Source organism: Papilio machaon, chromosome 8 (genome assembly GCF_912999745.1).
Source record: "Papilio machaon chromosome 8, ilPapMach1.1, whole genome shotgun sequence".
Classification (NCBI taxonomy): Eukaryota; Metazoa; Arthropoda; class Insecta; order Lepidoptera; family Papilionidae; genus Papilio; species Papilio machaon.
In genome coordinates this window covers 6,670,046-6,691,237 of record NC_059993.1, presented here as the reverse complement: position 1 = coordinate 6,691,237, position 21,192 = coordinate 6,670,046, and the positions used below count along the sequence as shown (strand labels likewise).

At 35.6% G+C, this 21,192-nt stretch overlaps 1 protein-coding gene across 2 annotated transcripts in view; it reads right to left on the bottom strand.

Moving 5' to 3' along the window:
• Positions 1–5,707: 5,707 nt before the first annotated feature.
• LOC106720323 (forkhead box protein O) overlaps positions 5,708–21,192 on the bottom strand; it is a 68,959-nt gene continuing 53,474 nt past the window's right edge. Inside the window, exons 3-8 of one of the 2 annotated variants that reach the window (XM_045678880.1) lie at positions 9,654–9,836; positions 9,120–9,220; positions 7,823–8,098; positions 6,920–7,107; positions 6,452–6,648; positions 5,708–6,275 (exon numbers count right to left, since the gene is read on the bottom strand). In XM_045678880.1, the coding sequence (XP_045534836.1) occupies positions 6,093–6,275; positions 6,452–6,648; positions 6,920–7,107; positions 7,823–8,098; positions 9,120–9,220; positions 9,654–9,836 (1,128 nt within the window). In that variant the 3' untranslated portion in view covers positions 5,708–6,092. The remainder of the gene's footprint in view (positions 6,276–6,451; positions 6,649–6,919; positions 7,108–7,822; positions 8,099–9,119; positions 9,221–9,653; positions 9,837–21,192) is intronic. The other variant, XM_045678881.1, reaches the window with a different exon arrangement.

Here is a 21,192-nt window from a genome sequence, read left to right as displayed (position 1 = left end):
GCTAGTAATCTGCTTATTATCCGCAGATAAGGCGAGGAAAAATTGACAAGCGTAACCATGTTGGCATTAATTTAAGTTGCCGATCGGTTGGCGGCGAGCTGTCAAACAATAATGGGACAAGTTGTTGAGTATGCCGCTCTCTTCCGACCCGCCTGCCTTGAATGAGAATATTATTACTCTTCAAAATCTTAACTCCTTTCCTTTCTGAACAAAAAAAAAATTAAAAGAAATTTTATAAATTTCATAACAATCACAGAGCCTGAGTAGAAAAAGAACGAAGTAATCAACATAGGCAAGAACAGAAAATCCTGTAAAGCAGCAGATAATCTTTCAATAGGCTACGTAATGTAGAACATGGAGAGTAGAATATTAGGTCCTTACATATGAAATTGGCGTTTTGTATGGGAGGAACAAAAAGTCGAATATTTTTTAATATAATATATTTAATTAATCAAAGTATGAACCATTATTTTCTATGCACTTTTGCCATCTCATAGGTAGTTCATTGATCCCTTTACTAAAAAAAAACCAGTCGGACGGGAATCAATAAAATCTTTGAAGGCGATTTGGACTGCCCCATCGGAGTTGAATTTTTTCCCTTGCACGAAGTTATCCAAATTTCGAAAAAAATGGTAATCTGTTGGAGCAAGGTCCGGGGGGTACGGAGGATGTCTTAGACTTTCCAATTGAAGCTCTTCTAATTTAGTAGCCGTCTGTTGCGCAGTGTGTGGTCTAGCGTTGTCGTGAAGCAGCATTGACGTGGAGCGATTGACCAGCCTAGGTTGTTTAGCCGCTAGCTTTTCCATCATGGTTTGCAATTGCTGACAATAGACATCAGCCGTAATAGTCTGGCCAGATTTGAGAAAACTGTAATGAACAATACCGGCACTAGTCCACCAAACGCTTACAAGTAACTTTTTTGGGGTTAATTTTCGCTTGGGGCAGGATTTGGCTGGCTGGCCAGGATCCAACCATTGCGCTGAGCGCTTCCGATTATCGTAAAGAACCCATTTTTCACCACAGGTAATGATTCGGTTTAAAATACCTTCATTATTGTGCCGGTTTAGTAATGTAACGCAACAGTCGACGCGCGTTTGCCGGTTTGCTTCAGTCAATTCGTGAGGTACCCACCTTTCAAGCTTTTTAATCTTCCCAATTTGCTTCAAGTGAATTAAAACAGTTTTATCACTAACATCGCAGCCTGCAGCTAACTCGGACGTAGTTTACGATGGATCCGCTTCCACAATAGCCTTCAACTCTTCATTATCAACTTGAGTCTCAGACCGTCCACGGGGCTTGTTCTGCAGATCGAAATTTCCAGATGGAAACGTTGGAACCAAAAACGAACTGTGTTTTCTTTTGCAACACGACCGACATACACATTATTCACCCTTCGAGTCGTTTCCGCAGCACTAGTGCCACGGCGGAACTCGTACTCGTAAATAATGCGATATTTTAAGTTTTCCATTTTGTAAAATGAGTGACGCAAACAGAAAAAAACAGAAGAAAAAAAAACAAATGAATGACGGTCATCGAACCACAAATACATGAGTCTATAGCTGTACAAATTTTAATTTGGAATTCCTTACCAAAGAGGAGAAATTCGTGATTAAAGTGGCCAGTACGAAAAACGCCAATTTCATATGTAAGGACCTAATATAAATAATTAATCGTAAATCTGTATCAATTCAAAGTTCAACTTTTAAACGTCCTTAATAAATAAATAAAAAAAAGAAATACGCGAAATACACGACGAGCGGTTTATACCAAAGGGTCGTTTGATCTCAACGATAATAAATGAGATACGAAAAAAAAACATAACTCGAAAAGAAAATCTGATAACGGCGCAAAAATAATTCAAAATTATGTATAATTCATCATTCATTTGAGAGGCCATGCGGCAAATATTTAAAATACTTACTTTTCAGGGGACAGTAGGGGGATGGAAATAGAAAAAAGAGCAAAGGCGCGTTTTATTAAGTTGCGGGGTGTCGGGGGAGGGTAGAATATAATGAATAAATTTCTCGTAAGGGTCTGCCGTAACGCAATTGAAAACTTTTAACAAGTGCTAAGAAATCGTGTGTAAAGGTGGACCCCGGCACCTAATTACAAGGGCGGCCGACCCGAATACAAGATGAGCTTGCCAATTTGTGCGCCGACTTGAGGGTGAACTTATTAATGTGACGAAATGCCGGTTGATCTTACAATGCCACCACTCTATAGGTTTCTTAAAGTTTTATTTGTAGTAAAATAATTTACCCTAAAAATGATAAAGCCTTTTTTTTTCGTAATATTTTATTTTTATTTTTGCCCGTACGCACGCAACACACCAAGTATAAGTAATTAATATCCGTAGCAACAAACATAAGACATGTAGGATACATTAGACATGCTTCAAAACGTATTCCTGCACAAATATTGAGTAAAAAAGGTCTTATACTAGGCTAAAACTTTTTATGATAACCACTACGATGCACTATTAGCGGGATAGGTTTTATATCGAAAGAAAAATCTTTTAAAAAGTGCACTGATGCTTTTTATCGATAACCGTATTTTTATCGACTTTTTAAGTCGTATCGTAATTGCTTGCTAAATGAACGTCGAGGTCGTGCTTCGATTTTTAAAAAGCGAATCTTTCCCCCCATTAACTTCTGGCCGAGCGATGTGCAAGAATTAATAAAAAAAGAAATACCAAGAAAAAGTCCGTCGTCACACCGTCTGCTAAAGACGGTATTCATTCTTTTAACCCTTAAAAACAAGTCATTAACGGACCGGTGTTTAATCTAGCGTTATCCCGCGGATTTTTTCGTGATATTCCATTATATTTTAAAGATCGCTAGACGGTGCGACGGGACGTTTGCTAAAACGATATGATTAATTACCGGCTGCGGTCTCCCTCATTAGCGCACAAATAGGGGCATTCATCGGTGTAATAGAATCACGAATGGCGAGGTTCAATTCCAATCTAATTATACATTTATTATTCACAACCGACCGAATGACGCACGTCGTCTATACAACGCGGAGCGATTTTATTATTCCCTGATAATGAATTCGTTCGTTGTACGTTTTAATTGGACGTATTAGGAAATGTTTTGACTGGTCACCGCGGTAAGTCACCACAATTTTAGGTAATTACATTTTAATACTGTCAGGTGAGCTTGAAATAATGCGTTAAAATAGCCTTCATAACATGACTTCATCCCAAATATAAATAATTTCCTGACTGAATAACTGATTGTTAACAAAATACGATGGCAAAACAGTCAAAAAGAAAACATACACATATCTCAAAAGAATCTGTGTGAAACCTGTACAAGTGATAATAGTGACAATTACTTTCGCATACCTTAGCCTCTGAGACCTAAAAAACTGTAATTTCCAACGAGCTGAAATAATACATAGCTTTTAAAACTGTAAAGAATGTTATCTTTACTGCGGAATTTTTAAGTTTATTCAAGGTGAATAAAATGTTGTCACACGACACATTTAGAGTGTTCATGCTGCGTCAACTTACGGTACCTGAAGATCTAAACAACTTATAAATACTTCTGAAGACCTCACAATATCTCTTGGATTCAAGACCGGGTAGATATCAGAAAATTTAAATTACACTTCTATTTAAGATTTTTGTTGATCTGATTTTTTTCATTTATTACATTTTAACAGTAACTGTTTTAATTAATATACATAATAGTTGAAAATTAACTGCCTACGTACTGGTTTCGGTGTAATTTCTGACGTAATAAAGTTACACGTCCACATGTATACGGTTGACCCATAGTCAAGCAATTTAATTTACGTACCCATAAGAGCTAATTTTTTGCAAACAAACTGTCACCAGTATAAAGTAGTGTTCAAAAGTAATTCAGCAAAGCATATGATGAGGTCGGACGTAAAGATTTCTTTGATTAAGTCTCAATATGAAAAAAACTTGAGAGGTGTCAAGGGACACCCGGATGGAACGAAGTTCCTTTTTATTAATTAGTGAAGGAACCAATGTTTATTCTATGAATAAAAAACTTAAGTCTTCACAAGAAGTGCATTTTATTTCTATGAATTTTCATTATATATTGTCACGTCGTTGCCGTGGTGAAGTAGCGCTCATTCGTCTATAGCAAAAAGTGTCGTGACAACTTTTCGTAAGAATTTTATCCGTCTAGCCCCCTTTCACAACGCGCGATAAGGAACTTCGTTCCAATAATTCATCAATTAGTAAGAAGGAAATGTGTAACAAAGATCTAAATTCTAGAATTCTCTAGAATTGAAGGTCTAACCTTGTTAATTTACATAAGCCACGTGAAATATCACCAATGATTAAATTAATATATTCATCATTTGCCTGAGACGTAACTCTGAGCCTCTGTTATAATAGATGCATCGTAAAACTTCTAGAATAATACATTGTCGGCTTCATATATTTTATTCATATGCCAATATAATTTGCAAACAAATGTTTAGTCGAGATATAAAGGTTACGACAGACTGGAGTGGATCGACATCAAATCTTAATAAATTATGCATGGAATAAATTCATTTTTAAAATAGTGAACTACAAGGAAACGCATATCATTCTTAAAACACTCTAATATAATATGTTGGTTTTTTTTTAGCAGTATATTAATGTAACAGCTTAAGCCCTACAAAGATTGGTCAAGATAGCAATAAGCTCAGGTATTAAACAAGTGCGTTGAGTGTGTTATAACCTTTATCATTAAGTAACAAAATCGAGGTAAGAATGTGAGTGTATTTCCAAGAGTTTCTCGTATCCTGAGGCATGTATAATATTCAGGCTTGTGTAGATTGCGCCGTCATTGACCGGCTCATAACTCCGCGTACGTCGTGTTTCAGAGGCAATTTCGCTTGGTTTTTTTTTTCTCCGAGCATTGTTTGATACAAAGACGACGTCACGTGTCATAATCCGCGCACAATGAAACGTAAACACGAGTGACGACTCGACTCCTTGTAATACGCGCCCTCGTAAAACTTAATGCGTATGCTTGAAGACCGAAAAGATTTTTGTGTTGCGTATCCTTTGATGATATTAGTTTTCTGGGAGTATGGGCTATATTGTCAGTAAAAAAATTGCGACTGTATGCTGATTTTAAGTTTAACTAAACACAAGCGAATCTTAAACAGACGATACTTAAAGGTTGATGAAGATTAAGTAAATCAGCTTAAAAAAAATAAGCTGAAATCAACTTTTATAAATAAATTTTATATCAAGCCGCAATGAGGTCAAATCGCGGTTAGGGAATGTTTACACGAAACAATACAGTTTCGTAGCGTCCGCGCCGTAGTGTACCGATACTAACCGACCAACTTATTGGACACTCGACTCGCAAACTTTGGGTCAGATTATCGCAGATACACGCCGGATTTATTGCTATTGTATTGTTAAATGTTCGCTAATATTTCGACGTCTGGAAAATTTGTTCGCCGCTTTTAAGTTTATTGAGTTATTTTTGTACATTTCCGTTGAGATAACGTCTAGAATGTTGCGTTCGGAAATTGTATTTGAAGTAAAATCTTTGAAATAAACCATATAGTATTTGCTGCATTTTAAGATTATTATTTCTTATGTAATTATCGTTATTAATTATGTAATCCTCATGTCTTAGAAATGTCGTAGTAAAGTAATATTTTAATTATTTTAAAACGTGACAATAATTGATTAAAAAAAAACAACAAATAATAGTTTACCTTACTTCTCAGCTGTAACGCCCGCCCACATGAAATGGTGTCCGCCAGTCTCGCCCCCGCCCCGCCTCGGCCCAAGCAACAAGCCTAGCCTAACTATATCACAAGCTTCCACCTAGCTTAACACTAAATCCTAACTTAACACAATTGACACATCAACAACGATCGGTAACATCACTTAGCGATAACACTAAATAAAATTTTAACATTAGTTAACGTAACAAATAAAAAAAATGTCGACTAAATACACTAAAGTAACAAAAAGGGAACTTAAACATGATCTGTTCGCGTCTTATTTACAACAAGGATAAAACCTAAACCCGAATCGAGATTATCCGAACGTCGACCGATCTACGAATGGGTGTAGTGTGACGGCGCCTTTAGTTCCGCGCTCAATGGACCCAGGAGGGGGCGACGGAATAAGGGGTTCGGGGAGCTCCGCCGCCGGAGAGCGTGGTGGGCACGGGCGGCGCGGGCGCCTGGAACTGGGTCTCGGCCTCTGCGGCCATAGCGCTGTGCGGCTGCGGGAAGTTGAAGTCCAACGTGCCCTCCATGCTTAGTTCGTGTTTTATGACCTGCAAAGAAAAAGGGTTAGTGAACACTTATACTGTCGAATTCATAACCGAATCTTAACACAATTGTATCAATTTTCTTTTACAATTATGGCCATTGTGGTTTTTTTTTATATATCTATTACACATAATGTCAAAAGACAAGAGTACAAATTATGTTTAATATATCTACACGTTACCTCATCGACGTTACAGTCGAATTCATGCTCCAAAGCTTCGATGTTGAGGTCCTCCGCCAGGCCGGCGTTGAGCGCGCCCATGATCTGGCCCATGACGGTGGTGGGCCCCAGACCAGGCGGGCCCAGTGCACCCGCCTGCACCATCATGCCGCCATTCATCAGCGCCGGATCCGTTGTTACCATGCGGCTTGTGTTCTCTACAACAATACATATTAAGCTATAGGATAAACTGCAATGATCTAACAAACCAGGTGCCGTTCCAAAGGGAATGAGTGGAATACGTTTTTGTATGAGGGATATGTTTATGATTTATTTATAGAGGGGTTTAAAGCACTAGAATATCACGGGTATAATTAATCTAGAAGGGATAGCACTACAAGACATGACGCTTAAACATTTATAAACTAGTACACTTGTGGTCTAGAAATGGTATCGACCAGTGAACGTAGAACTCCGTACAAGCCTGACCTGCGTGCATGATGTCCGCGGGGTCGGCCGGCGGCGGGGGTCGCACGAAGTGGTCGAGAGCGTGCTGGTGCGGGTGCGCGGGGTGCGCGGGGTGGTACAGCGAGCAGCCACACGTGCCGTGCGGGTGACGCGGGCATGCGAACGAGTACCGGTAGCCGCTGCCCGAAGACGACGTTGTTGGCACATATCTAACCACACATTTAACCATTAGTTTGTAATTTGTGAGGAAAATGTTAAATTCTTAAGTTGGTACCATTACAATGTGCTTAATATCCGCCTTAGTTGGTACTTATGTAAATCCATTCGTTACAATGATCCACTGAATATAAAAGACCAATATAACATAGAGGTCTACACCGTCCCTCTTAGTAAGCTTGCCGATATAAAAAAAATATTTTTACTTTCGTTTTATTTTTGTGACATTTTCTCAATTTCTAAAAATTGTCTCATTAAGTAAGTCTAAAAACCTTTTGGACGATCATTATAATAGCAGGCGGATCAAAATTTTATTTAACTTCTATACAGATTTGTTTTATTTGAAGGCAGATAATAAATTAATCCGTGCAATTGATAACACAGGTTAGGCAAGAAGAAAAATATTTACAAAACATGTATAATAATTTGAAAGATTAATAGTATATAATAGATTTAACATTAATTTAATCAATTACAATTGTAAATAAGCGAAGCTTTCTAGTGTGGCATATACATACGTTCAATGGCATCGAAGCATGACTAATGGTTAGTTTCCGAGACCTAAATCTCTTACACAAAGAAGGAAGACGATGATTGTCGTGTACAGGGATTTTGTTCTCAGAAACCAACGATAAACAATTTACTGGTAAATAGCTTCTGATACAGTTGGTACTAAATATAAGCAAGCGTACTAATCTATAATCTTACGTATTTAGGAATGGGTCGGCGCCTTGTAGTTTCATAGAGTCAGCTAGCGAACCAGCCAACTGTTCTTCTTGTGCGTAGTCGACTTGTGGGAAATCACTGGTCGATGCGAAATCACCACCCGTGAAGTCACCAGAGCACAGATCTGCTGGGTTGTACGAATCTGTGACCCAGTCCGGTTCTGAAGGTTGCAGCGAGGGCCGAGGTGACTGCCGGCCGCAGGACGACGCGTTCGACGACGCCCTCTGTCGGTACTCCGGGGACAACTGAAAACCACTGCTACGCCAAAGCGAACAAGCGTCAAATAACGAAATTATATGAACTAGAATTAGATACGAATATATCGGTACTTTAGTTTGATCTTAATAATTTCAAATGCATTTAAATTTTGAATTAGGTAACCAACGGTGACTTTTGCTAATAATACCATTATTATGTATATTTAAGGGTAAGTCGACCAATATTTTCGTATACATCTGTAGCGTTACAATCAATTGTGACTTGAGACTGAAATTATAAATTCGCTTCAGTCACAACTCAACTATACTTATACGGCAAATAATCATAATCAATAGCTAAAATAAAACGTGTTCAGATCATCTAGCATCGCTACTATTGTCTCGTTGTAATGTAAGCATGCAAATGTAATGCCCTATCGAGCCCGCTAACATATAAACTCGGAATGCCAAATGACGCGATCACTGTAACGGGTTAAATGGTCAGCATAGAAATATTTTTACTGCCGCAAACTGTGACAAAATATAACATCATAAGAAATTCCCTATAAGTCGATTCCCACTGGATAAAAACTAACCAAAATAAATGGTTATGAAGCTCGCAAACTCGACAGATATTCGGCAATAAAAATGTTAAATATAGCCCAAATGACGAGATTCAGCATCCGTATAACTCATCATCTAATGGTTGTGAATGATTTAAAACCTTTTATCGTAAAGTAACACGGTTGTCGTAATTCAATTTTATTGCGTTGGTCAACGTAGTTTTATGCCGATAGTTTTATTATAAATTTTGGGGTTTCCCGTTAAACTATGTACCTCAATTTGAACAAAAACTTAGAGCTTTGTGTCAATTAGAAATACAGATGCTGATCGTATAGAATTGATTTGTGATATTTTTGCTTTAAATCTAATTGGCTTCATACAACATATTTGTTTTTTTTATCTATTCCTCAGTTCTTAATTAACTAAACATACTAACTAATAGCTAATTGTCTAAATGTTTCTATAAGCTATTTGTTATCCTAACTATCTATGACTATGGATAGTAAACTAATATTGACCTGGGTAAAGGTGAGTCTGGATACATGTCGAGACTCTCCGACAAGGAGCTGCTGGGGCTGGGCGTAGCGTCTGCGGTTGCACCGTTCCTTAGCGCTTCGGTCTGTTAATTTCATATAACCATTATAAATTGAACTCTACTATACTTTGTTAATGGAATAAATAAGCTCTTACGCCTAACCAGACCAGAAGCCAAAGACGTGATAAAGGTTAGGAATATAGCACAATCCTGGCACACCTTTTATGCTTTTTCTATACACGTACAACTGTACAATTATGTTTTGGGATAATCTCAATGCCACCTTTATCGAGATGTTCTTGTTATAAATTCTGCTAGGACGAAACACACTGTATATTGTCTTATTTTCTTTCTTGTTTCGTCCTGCTATCATGTCCTACCAAGGTTATTTAAAAGTAACCTTTTAGTACAACACTATTTCTAATCCTATTTAGTTATATTACTACCATACTTATTAAGTAAAATTCAATTATCAAAGGCCAGGAAATAATAAAATTGTCAAAAGAAATAATCGTACCTTCTTTTTGACTCGACCTCTTCTTTTTTCAAACTTTGACGTTTCCATGGAAGCCGCCCGTCTTCTGACTGATTTTCCCGGTTTTGCGTCAGGATTGATCATCCACCACGATGATTTACCGGTGCCTTCATTCTGCACCCTCATAAACCGATTGTGTAGTGACAAGTTATGTCGTATTGAATTCTGTAACAAAAAAAATGTAATTCATATGTGAAATGTTTTCAATTCAATTGCTTGTTTAGGACTAATTGTGTTAGGGTCAAGTGTTTTTACATGTTTTAGTGTTTATACATGTCAAAAACACTTTCGATGTCATTGTTACGAGCAGAACTAAGTCATTCTGAGAATAATATAAAACTGTTGAAACAAAGAAGTCAGGAAACTACTTACAAATAAATTAAATAAAAAAGGAAATAATTCAAGCGAATGATGAATTAATTGTAAATTGCATTTAAGTGTTTTTGTCGACAGATGTTAAAGAAAAATATTATTTTAAATTTAATTTAATTTAATGTTTTATTCATTGTATTTTTTTTATAATTTCTTACTGTGATTGTCGTGCATAGTGAAGTAGTTAAAAATAATATAGAGGTAAACAAAAATTCTATTTGCAGTCATATCCAGTCCTTAGTGACCGCAAAAAAATAATCTATTTTAATTCCGGCCACCGTTAAAAGTTAGTGCAATAACGTGTCCTATCTCACACCGGCAATAAAACCTGGCAACTTTTTCCCGTCGAAGGAATAAAAGCAACCACAGCAACGAATGAACTTAAGCAATAAAAGACTCCATAAATAATTTCACCGCGCCCTATGAGAAATGACACTTCAATATATGTATTCTAAATGAAAATATGCGTTGATTATATAACTCGTGAAATTGTCTCAATCCTCCGATATCGGATAAGTCTTTTCTATTTAGATTGTCGATAGAAATAGTGTTCTGTAAAACAAAAACTCTATCTGATACTTGGTTACGAAATGAGATGCATAAATTATGAGTTCTAACTAGCTTTATATAAATCATGACAAAAATGGAGTGTCGCGCGAATTTTGTAAAATTACACGTTTGTCATAGCGCGTCAATACCGAGGCGACCTGATGCGACTTATCATCATCACATTACTTATTCAATGTCCTCTTTTCCAATGGAAATTTTATGATTCGTCGGCTGCTACTTTTAAAGTGAACTTGTGTGAGTTGATTTGGCTCGTTTTAAAATAAAACGTTATTATAATTATATCGTATGCTAATAAGTAAATATTTTAATACTAATTGTAATATTTTTGTGGTTAAGATACGTAACCGCATAAACACTATAGTGTCCATTTAGTTTTTAGGCACTGAAATTTATTAATTCTTAATAGTTTTAGTCAACGATTGGTAGTTTATTTTATTAGTTAATTCATTAAAAAAAATGTAAGTTATGAACAACTAAATTATAAATTAAAATAATAATTGTTCCAAAACTACAGTCCGTTATCTTGCCTCACAGAACTTGTATCAGCGTATGAAGATAAATTCAACTTATGTAGACAAGTTACAAGATATATCAAGCGAGGCTCCGACGAATTCCTCGATGGATCTGTTGCCAGACCTCAACACAGCTTTCCTCATTACTAAACTAACGATTCCGAATTATTGCCAAGAATGCAATTAACTGCGGAGAGCACTGGGATTGCTTAGTATTACATTAATGTATCGGTTAATGACTTTACATGGTTATTTATTTTGAACGTTAATGGTTCGCGACTGACAATAATTCTGTTTTTCATACTCGAATTTTTAAGTGCTTTTTATGGTAACCAATCTATATAGTAATCTACGATTAATAGTAAAACATTATAACAGTTTTTTTTAATATCATGCTTTGTAATATAAATAATTTGCCGACCAGCGTTAAATATAACCAAAAATTGCGGTGACTGGTGTCACGCAGGAAAAGCTCGCGTAATTTACCTGCTACTTTCTTACAATCTACATTTTGTGACAGGCCCGTTATTCTTGACGATTTAGTAATCCAACTTACATTTCTCATATTTATAAATCTTAAAACTGGTCTCCATAACATATCTATAATATATGTATATTACAAACATACAACTGACTCGTTACTGTTTTATTTTATTTACTTTCTTCTATAAAGGATAAGTATTTTTATTTAATTTTCTTAGATAATAATATTGTGACATTAACCTGAAAACTGATCCATTTTTCCAGTTAAAAATAAAATGAATTTCTATTATTTTGGTACGAAATCCTTCAGTAACTGTTTATGTAATAGAAATTATCTAGCTATAAAATGACTGTCAAACTGACAAAATTAAAAGTCAAATGCATTCTTTAATAGCAGGAGTTAGAACGAAGTAACATTTTATAAAAGTTGTAGTTGGTGTTCGGATGAGGAGCGACAAACGCGGCAAGTCGTCGTACTTAGAAATTTGTGTACGGCAGGATTGCCGGCGCCAGAGCGACCCTTATGGGGTGAATTAACCGTCTATACCGCCGTCCCCTTTAATGCTCCAACGACTTAAATTTTGTCGAATTTCCACGGGCACGTTACGCAATCCGAATGTCTTGTAATTTCCTCTCTTTATGGTTGTCGGTTTGTTTCCATTTAACGATGGGAATTGAATGATTGCGTTATATTTATATAAAAAGAAAAGTATAAAAAATATCAAGAAAAAAAGTATTTTAACTAATAAAGTCTGCTATATTTGGGCATGTTGTAAAGCTGCGAAAAGAAACAGCAGTGTATATATTACAAATACTACAATATTTTATTTGGATATAGCGTTACATAACAATAAATGTAATGTAAACATAACTTACATAAAGCGTGGAAGTGGTTGAAGCAATGGACTGGACGAAAGGTAGATGAATAATAATAATTCAGACGAAGGCGACATACGTAGTGCACGCTGCACGCACGCTGGAGTTTAAACGCGCTCACAAACATATATAGTATATACGATATATTTTTTTTACTGTATTCTTGAATTGACGCGTTTACAGCTACACACTCGGGTTCAAATTTTAATTTAAATCAAAAAAATTACAAGAACAACCTGAAATATTACCTAATGTATCTGGAATAATATGCTAATTAAAAAATAAGTCTTTAAAAACAACAATTGAAATCTGTATTTTTTTTTTTATAAATAACTTAATCGTGTAGTGTATATGTTTGAGAAAGATTCAAATTGAAAATTTTAGATTTTATATTCGAATAAAAACACTGTATTTATACATAGTTAATAATTTTGTTGTACGTAATATCAAAGTTTTATGTCAACAATTTGATTGACAATGATTGTATATTTAACAATTTAACTCCATTACACAAATGGAAATGAAAATCCGAAACAATTCAGATAATCTGAAGGTGTGAAATCAAACAATAAATAATTCAAATTGGTGAATGACGATCACAATGGAGAGGGGACGAGAAGGGAAGCAGAGAGCGTGATGCCGCCTAAAATTGTGGAAGAAAATCCGACGTCGTGTCAAACGCCTGACAAATTTAATTATTCAATTCAACGAAATGTTACTGAAATTACTCCAAAGAGCCGATAACTAAGTATAAATAAATTCACTTAGGCCCACCGCGGTAAAGTTTAACTTAATAAAACATTGAAATTTTAGTAATTTGATTGGGCCGAGGTCGAAATACAGTGACGGAATGATTTGAATACATCATTAGGTGTTTCTTCGTAGCTCACCTGTCCGCCGTTTGCTTATAAATTTGGTGCTCACTGGAGTTCTTAGGCTATCAAATCTAAAAGGGATTTAAATCCTTCCAAAATAAGCTATAAATGTTGCCCATATTAACAACTACGACGTTCATTACCGACTGCGACTTACTTTGTTATAAGTTTATCTTTGTCCTCACTATTTCAATCATTACCATCATGCTAAAATTACGTGCCGAGTTAACTCACAGGACCTCACATATGTAGGAAAATTATAAACTATATAGGATCATAGTTTCTTGGGACTGGAAAATGAACTTCCGTACTTATTTACAATTATACATTAAATTGTATTCTGTACAGATTTTAAATTTCTTAACCTAAATATCAACTTAGACTAGATGAAAAGATTCATTAATTCCAGAGGAAGGAACGGAAAAATCGAGGGGGTGTGTTCCATTCCAGATTCCTGTAGATTTATTTGTGGGTATCGTATAAATCACGGTAATGTTCCGACTAATGTCTTTCACTGAGGTGTAAGATGTACGCAAAAAAGTCGCCCACTTGAAATCTTATGCCAACGGGAAAAAAATATTACAATATTTCCTTCACTATATTATCATACAGTTGTATTCACATGTTAATACTCAAGATTGGAACGTTTTATGTATACTTCGTGTAACTAACTTACTTTTACCGTACCGTTTTACCGTTTACTTCATCAAACTGAAATTACTGACTTCGGGAGGGTAATATTTTTCGAAGTTTTCGTTCCAGCGTTAACAGAGGTTTTGTATACAATATGTTGCTTATATCGTTTTAAAGTTACATTAATATTTTTGAAAAATGTGATATAGGATTATGCTTCTCAAAACCTACGTATTAATATCATGCGACTGATTCCCCTTATCTCCTTGAAGTCCAGTAATTTTATATAAATAATTATCAATTAATAATAGTCAACCAATTAAGTTAATAAGTCTTATCAAATTGATAATTGTACAGGTTATCGATACTGACACGTCCGGAGATCAAGATGTTTATGATGGAATTCTCTTGGAATTATACTGATGTCACAATACAATGTACTATATAATAGAAGTACATACATGGATATACTAGTCACCAGGAGGTTAGACTAGCCACATAATATTCATGTCCAAAAAGGGACATATAAAATATACTCGTTTTAATTTATCATTAGGAAAGTCCTCTAAATTAAACCTACATTTGATATAAAAATTGTTATCGCGTCTCGTGTAACTTCGCTGTAAGGTTTTTCCTTATCAATAAACAACAATATCTTGTCGATAACAAAAAAAAAAAAAAGTAACGCGACCTGAAATGATATAACGACTTCCTTTCTCATATTTTAAATTATAAACGCATCGTACTTTTTTTAAATTAGATAAAAGGCGAACCAGACAACTGATCGCCTAAGCTTAATGTTAAATGATCGCCATAAGAACTTTAAATATCTTGCTTCTCAATATAAGATGAGCCTTTTGCTCATTTTCCTTCCTTCTACTAACTGTAGTGGAACTTTCTTTCATCTTGAGATCATTTAGGTTAGAGCAACAAAGATTCTTGTATATTGTACTTCTTCAATGTTTTCAACTTTTTTGAGTATCGAAATCGTAATCATTTCGAAATTACGTTTGAATAGAAGTATTCCATTTTATTTTCGATCGTTATAGAAATAAACATCAGCTCTCTGCCAAGCTTTTGATTGCCTCATAAACGTGGACAATCGTTTCCTCTGGTATTAATCCAATATTAAGAAAAGAAACTTATGTTCTGTCAGACTGTATTGCCATTTGATGGCTTATTCTAATTATCTCGAAAATATGTTACTCTTCTGAAGTAAAGTTAAACTGACCATTGCAGAATTGCATGAACTGTATTACAATTTTCGATGTAAGGAGGAAAGTTAGTTTTAAGGATTGAATTAGAAAACAGGAAATTTATGTTTTTACCGTAGCCCCGAAACGTCAACTAAAAACTATTGTTGGGTATTAAATTGGATCTGTTAATAGAGAAATTGTAAATCATTAAATGCACTATGATGTGATATCCTGTACTAAAAATATACTGTCATAATAATACCTTAATACATTAAATGAAATTGATAAATTTTAATTAACTCACATGTAAGAAAAGCATTCCAAATTCCTATAACAGAAAATAGTTGCACTGAAATCAGCTTAATCCGCACGCATCAAGTTAAGCTCCCGCTAATTGCGCGACCAATAAAACGTTACATTTTATCTGCGTTGGCAGGCAGGGGCTAACAGGAACAGTTCAACAGTTGGCGACTGCCCAGATCTAAATCCGACCGCCGCCGCTCTTGACCCCGCCTAAGATGTTTCACGATGTGCCAATACTCCGCGTTTTATGATGAAAACGAGATAACATTAAGAACTTCCACTCCTTTTTTATCTCCGAAAATCGCGGATGCATCACCGTAGGTCCGCTTGCCAAATTCGAGTGCAATTTCATGAGTAAAGCGTATTTTTAAAACGATTTCATTCATGCCAATTTAAAATAAAAGACATGTTTGAATTTAAAACTGGGGCATGTTATGGATATAATAAATACAAGTAAGAAAGTAATGGTGGTTCTTCAAAAATTGACGCGCGACGGTGTCTCGGTGTCGGTGATGGCGTATCTATACGAGAAACTAGCAAAGCAAGGAAAGTAAGGTCGTTATTTATCACATTTGCGTGTTATGAATCTTAAGGTATAATATAAGCCCCTCGAATTGCAAATATTCAATCTCATAACTGCTCGTACTGCAACAATGCAACAGCATCTACTCCGCCCTTTCCTTCGATTTCAATGAATAGAGGATGACTGTTTCAAAACTTGCTATATTCGTCTATTGTGGTGAAATGACGAGGCGAAATTAAAACATTTCAGACCGTCTTAATAACTATCGAAGTCTAAGTGATGTAAGAGAAAATGGTTTTTAAAAAATCGGAGGGTGCTCTATTTTTCTTGCAAAACGAAAACACCTTTTCAATCCTTCAATAGGCAGTGCGGCGGGAAGACCACGGGAGCAACTAGCAGACGCGGCACTCTTTTAATGGTTTTGGTGTAAGACAGAAAAAATACCGCGTGCGGGCACAATGGCGCGCATGTGATCGCAAAGGGCGAGATTAATCGTTCGGCCGACGCATTCGCGGACGTCTTCCCCGACGGAAAAATTAATCATTTTAACGCTTCATTGTCGCTCGCCGCCCGCGCGTGCTACACCCTGCCCTAATTATATCACAATTAGGCCCCCGTTTGAATTTATCACGGGGACGTCTTTGAACGTTTTCAACAAATTTCACCGCCCTAATAAAAATCAGTATGATTAATCGCCAAAATATATCAGCGCTCGGACAGTCGCAGCTCGATATCCATCGGCCACGACAGTTCAGAGAGGAATTACATAAAGCTTTCGGAAAGTGCGATGTAATCTCGGTAGTCGTTTCCATAAACTTAATGGCGTAGTATCACAAAACTTACATATCGCCGTTATAACAGCCCAACTTGGCATATTTGTTACTCTCACAGTCGGCATATTCGCCTCAAATGACCGCCAATTTATGTGAAAACTTCGTATACCGTTCGCGGCGACCTATCTATAAGTTTTCACTCGTCAAATCGCTCGCTATCTGTTTCGCGGCAAACGTCGTAGGTAAATAACTCAGGTTAAAGTTTCAGTGTGAAAGTTTATGGTTTAGAAAGAGCAATGTGTCAATTCGGCGATTGAAATATGGCATCGGAGTTAGATGGCGGGGCGGGCGTAGGTTTGGCGCCAGTTTCCGCGTTCGCGGTGACATGACGCATGACGCAGCGCGGCCACGCATCCAAAGCTCACATTTTATCGTAATCAATATGACAAAATTGTAGAACGTTTATGTACATTGATTTTAATCAAAAGCAAGCGATCGCAATGATTGATGGTAGCTAAAAATTGTAGTAGCAGGGCATTCAACTTCTCCCAAGGTGTTGAAAAAGTCTAGAGAATAACTTTTTTACCTACCATCTGTTAAACTCTTAAAATATATAAGATTCTCCGTCTTACTGGAGGTAAACTACAATGTCGGCTATTTTTGACTAAGCTTAGCTTTCGTTTGTATCCTGACGTAACAACCAAATAGACCACTTTCTTCTAGGAGTCCCTTTCCTTCTCTTATCTTCTGTATTGTATATTACATTAAGTGTTAAGTAATGACAATTGTATAAATGCAATATCTGATCCATACCATTATTTTAGTGATACTAAAAAAAATGGTTCTTGTTCTTTGACATAAGATCTATGCCGTCTGATTTGTATCGATCACTAATCATGTTTATTTATCAATCTATAAACGTGTATCGCGATGAATGCGAGTGATGTATCACGGAGGCATATAAATGTGGTGCCGTGCCTCGCGGACTACGCCGGGGATAAAGGGAATTCCACTTAGTGGAGTGCCACGTCGATTGGCTCAATTATCATACCTTTATAGGGAAAACATATATCTTGGAACTTAATCAACATATATTTTTTAATAAATAGATAGCATAAACACTGTATACTAAAATTATAACGAAAGAATAAAAAGAATCTTCACTTAATGATTTCTAATAGATTTTTTTAACTACATTTTCCCTCCTTGAAAGGTAGAAGGGTAATATCAATTTGATTTTAGCGACGAACTTGTGTTTTGCTTTGTGCTAGTAAATTATGAGTAAAATATACATTCGTTGACATTAACTTGCCAATTCAAAAACCAAAGAGCTTAATTATAATAAATCACACTAAATAATAAAAAACTCATAACTAATTGTTGTCTATTAGATGGCTTTCACTTTACAAATACTGAACAGTTACTAAACAGAATAAACTCTATTATGTATGACCAATAAATAGTCGGGAAACCTTAGCTTATATTATATCCGGAACAGTCCCCCAGTCGACGTAATATATCCAGGGGTTCGCTTGTCCGCGTGAAAAATGTGAAATAGTTTCAAAACAAAATACAGCGAAAATTCTTCCAATGCTGTTAATTTTTCGTACAATATAATTCCTATTTAAATATTCTTGGGACGCATTAAACATATGAGCATCTTTACGTAAAACGAACAGCACACTTTTTCAAAGTTCGTGAATTTCAATTTTTCTTTCATAACTATAAAGTATGGTTTATACATAATATATACAGTATGTTGCAACTTAATATCATAATTTAAAAAAAAACATGAAATAGTGTACTGATATTTAGAGATTGACTTTTTTTACATAATTTAAGCTTTTAATTTAAACGTGATACATGTATGTCTATAATTGCATATATTCGCATATCCGCTTCTTATTCCAAAATAAGTTTACAGAACAAGTTATTAACAGTCGAAGTGTTTAATCTGTAGCCAGACAGACATACCAAGGTCTCTATTAGGTTTTAAACGGTAATGTAAAGGACAGTCTTGCTTGAAAAACTTTTTCACAAATAGCTTTTACGTTGAAAGGTGCAATTATGAAGATTTCTATAACTAAATATACAACCTTAGTAACCATCTACGAATAATTTTTAAATGATCGTATCACGGCATAAGTTGACCACTCGTAGTGTTACCAAATACGTCAGTCTAATGTTAAAAATAATTTCAACAATGTTTTGATTTGTTACTCGCATACTTTGACTTACGCAAAGCAATACACGTTAGCGTAATGGAGAAGAAATCAGTTGCCATTGTGTGCCCGTAGATTGGAGAAGTGCTATAACTTCATACATTATACACGTTGGTAACGTACGGATCTGTGTCGTTAGGTAGGCGTCCGCGCGTCGCGTCGCAGGTACGACTGTGGCGCCACATGGGCTTCTAACAGATTAATGGATCATTGCCCCCTCCCCGTTCAACCCGCACGAGCCCACTCCCCTGCCTCACACAACGCGCACTCTCACAACTGCCACATGGACGGAAAACGCGGGAAAACTTACTTTACTCGCCATACGGTGACATAAAGCCTATCCATTTGACCTACTATAGTTAAGATGGATCATAGGCTTAATATTAGAACTGTGTTTGTTCTCATAAAGTTCACAATTATTCATGAAAAAGAGAATTGCAAAGGAAATGGTTAGAAAATTTAAGCACCCTTAGTACAGAAAGGAACCATGAATGTGATTTTGTTACATTAAAAATACGAACTGGCTATTACCTAACAATACTTTTCATTTTACAATATAAACAGTTCTGAAGTCACGACTTTATGTAAAATGTAAGTAATTACTCTTACTTACAGTTGACAATTTCGAGACAAAACTAGGCCATAAAGCGATGCCAATAGGGGCGCGTCATACGACCTTCAATCTCAACAAGTAGCGAAGTAACATTTATGCTCGATAAAACACTTCGAAACGGCTCATCGTAAATCAACGAAGACATTGAAAGTTAGCCGGCGAACACTTAAAGTTTAACGGACAATAATAATGGTTGATGAAAAAAAAACTACGGCCTCAATTGAGTATTAAGAAGGGAGGGGGGAAAATGGTGTTGGTGATAGAAGGGCTAAGTCAAGTTTTGAGGGATTGTAATGAGGAGCTCGGGGACAATCGATAAATTTGAATGTTCGACGGCGCCGCGCACCGACTTGCAACTTTTTTCGGCAGCCGACAGCCGGCGGGGGGCGCCAGCGACTCGCCGACGCCAGTGCGCCACCGACGCTACTCTTTATATATAACTATGTCATGCACTTATCCTTGCAACCTTTTTATCCTATTACTCAATGTACTCTTTAATAAGTGGAACAAATCAGTAGATTCTTTGTGTATAGGTTTTTATAATCGATGTAGAGAGGCCGTATAAACTATGTTGGATAAAACTATCAAAATTAGTTAAATAGCATTTATTTTACATGTTCATTGATTTAAGCAAAGTTAGTAGAAAACTGTTTAGTAAAGAAAAAAATATTGAGCAATATACATTAGTGCTTATAAAATATTAACTAAAAAATATATTTTGAAAAGACCGAAATGATTTTGAAGAAAAACTTTAAATAAATTATAACAACCACATCACTGTATTACATTAACATTAGGATAGAGGCAATAAAATAGGTAGGGCGTAGTCGAATAAGTAAGAAATAATCTTAAAAGTTAGATTGACATAGTTCTCTCATAAAACTACAGGAGAGTTACAATGTCAGTTCTGAATATAGGTGAGTTGATTTATTGAGCCCCCACACTCCTCTCTTTTACTCATACTACCCCTTTACACATTTACAACTGGTAATTTAGGTGAAATGCGTAAAATTATAAATAACAAAAATGTTATGTTAAAACATCAATCTAACTTACAACTTTGTTTTAATAAATTGTACAAATGTAACATATTTTGTATTAGAATATAAAAATATACAAAGACAAATATCTATACAAAGAAATAGCCTTAACTACTAATAACTAAACCAATAAGCAAAACAAACGACAAAATTCACTAAAATTGAAACATTGCAATCCCTTTGAAACATTGCAAACATATTAAGTCTTCATGATTTTACGTATAAGATATTGTACAGGGAAAAATACTCGTATAACATACGAAAACTGTATAGGCATTTATCAATTACATTGTATGTTTTCCTCTCCTCTACGAAGCAAAGTTGACAAATTGAGTTTTTAGTGTTGTTTTAAAATAGGAAATAAACTTAATTTAAATGAATTTACTACAATTATTTGGCAAAAAAAAAACTATGATTACAGTCTAGTACTAAAAATAGATGATATCATCAGAATAAAATATTTAATTGATCATTTCAGGTAAACTCAAAAGAAATCGAATCGTTTTACTTTTTAGTTATTTTTTAGTTGA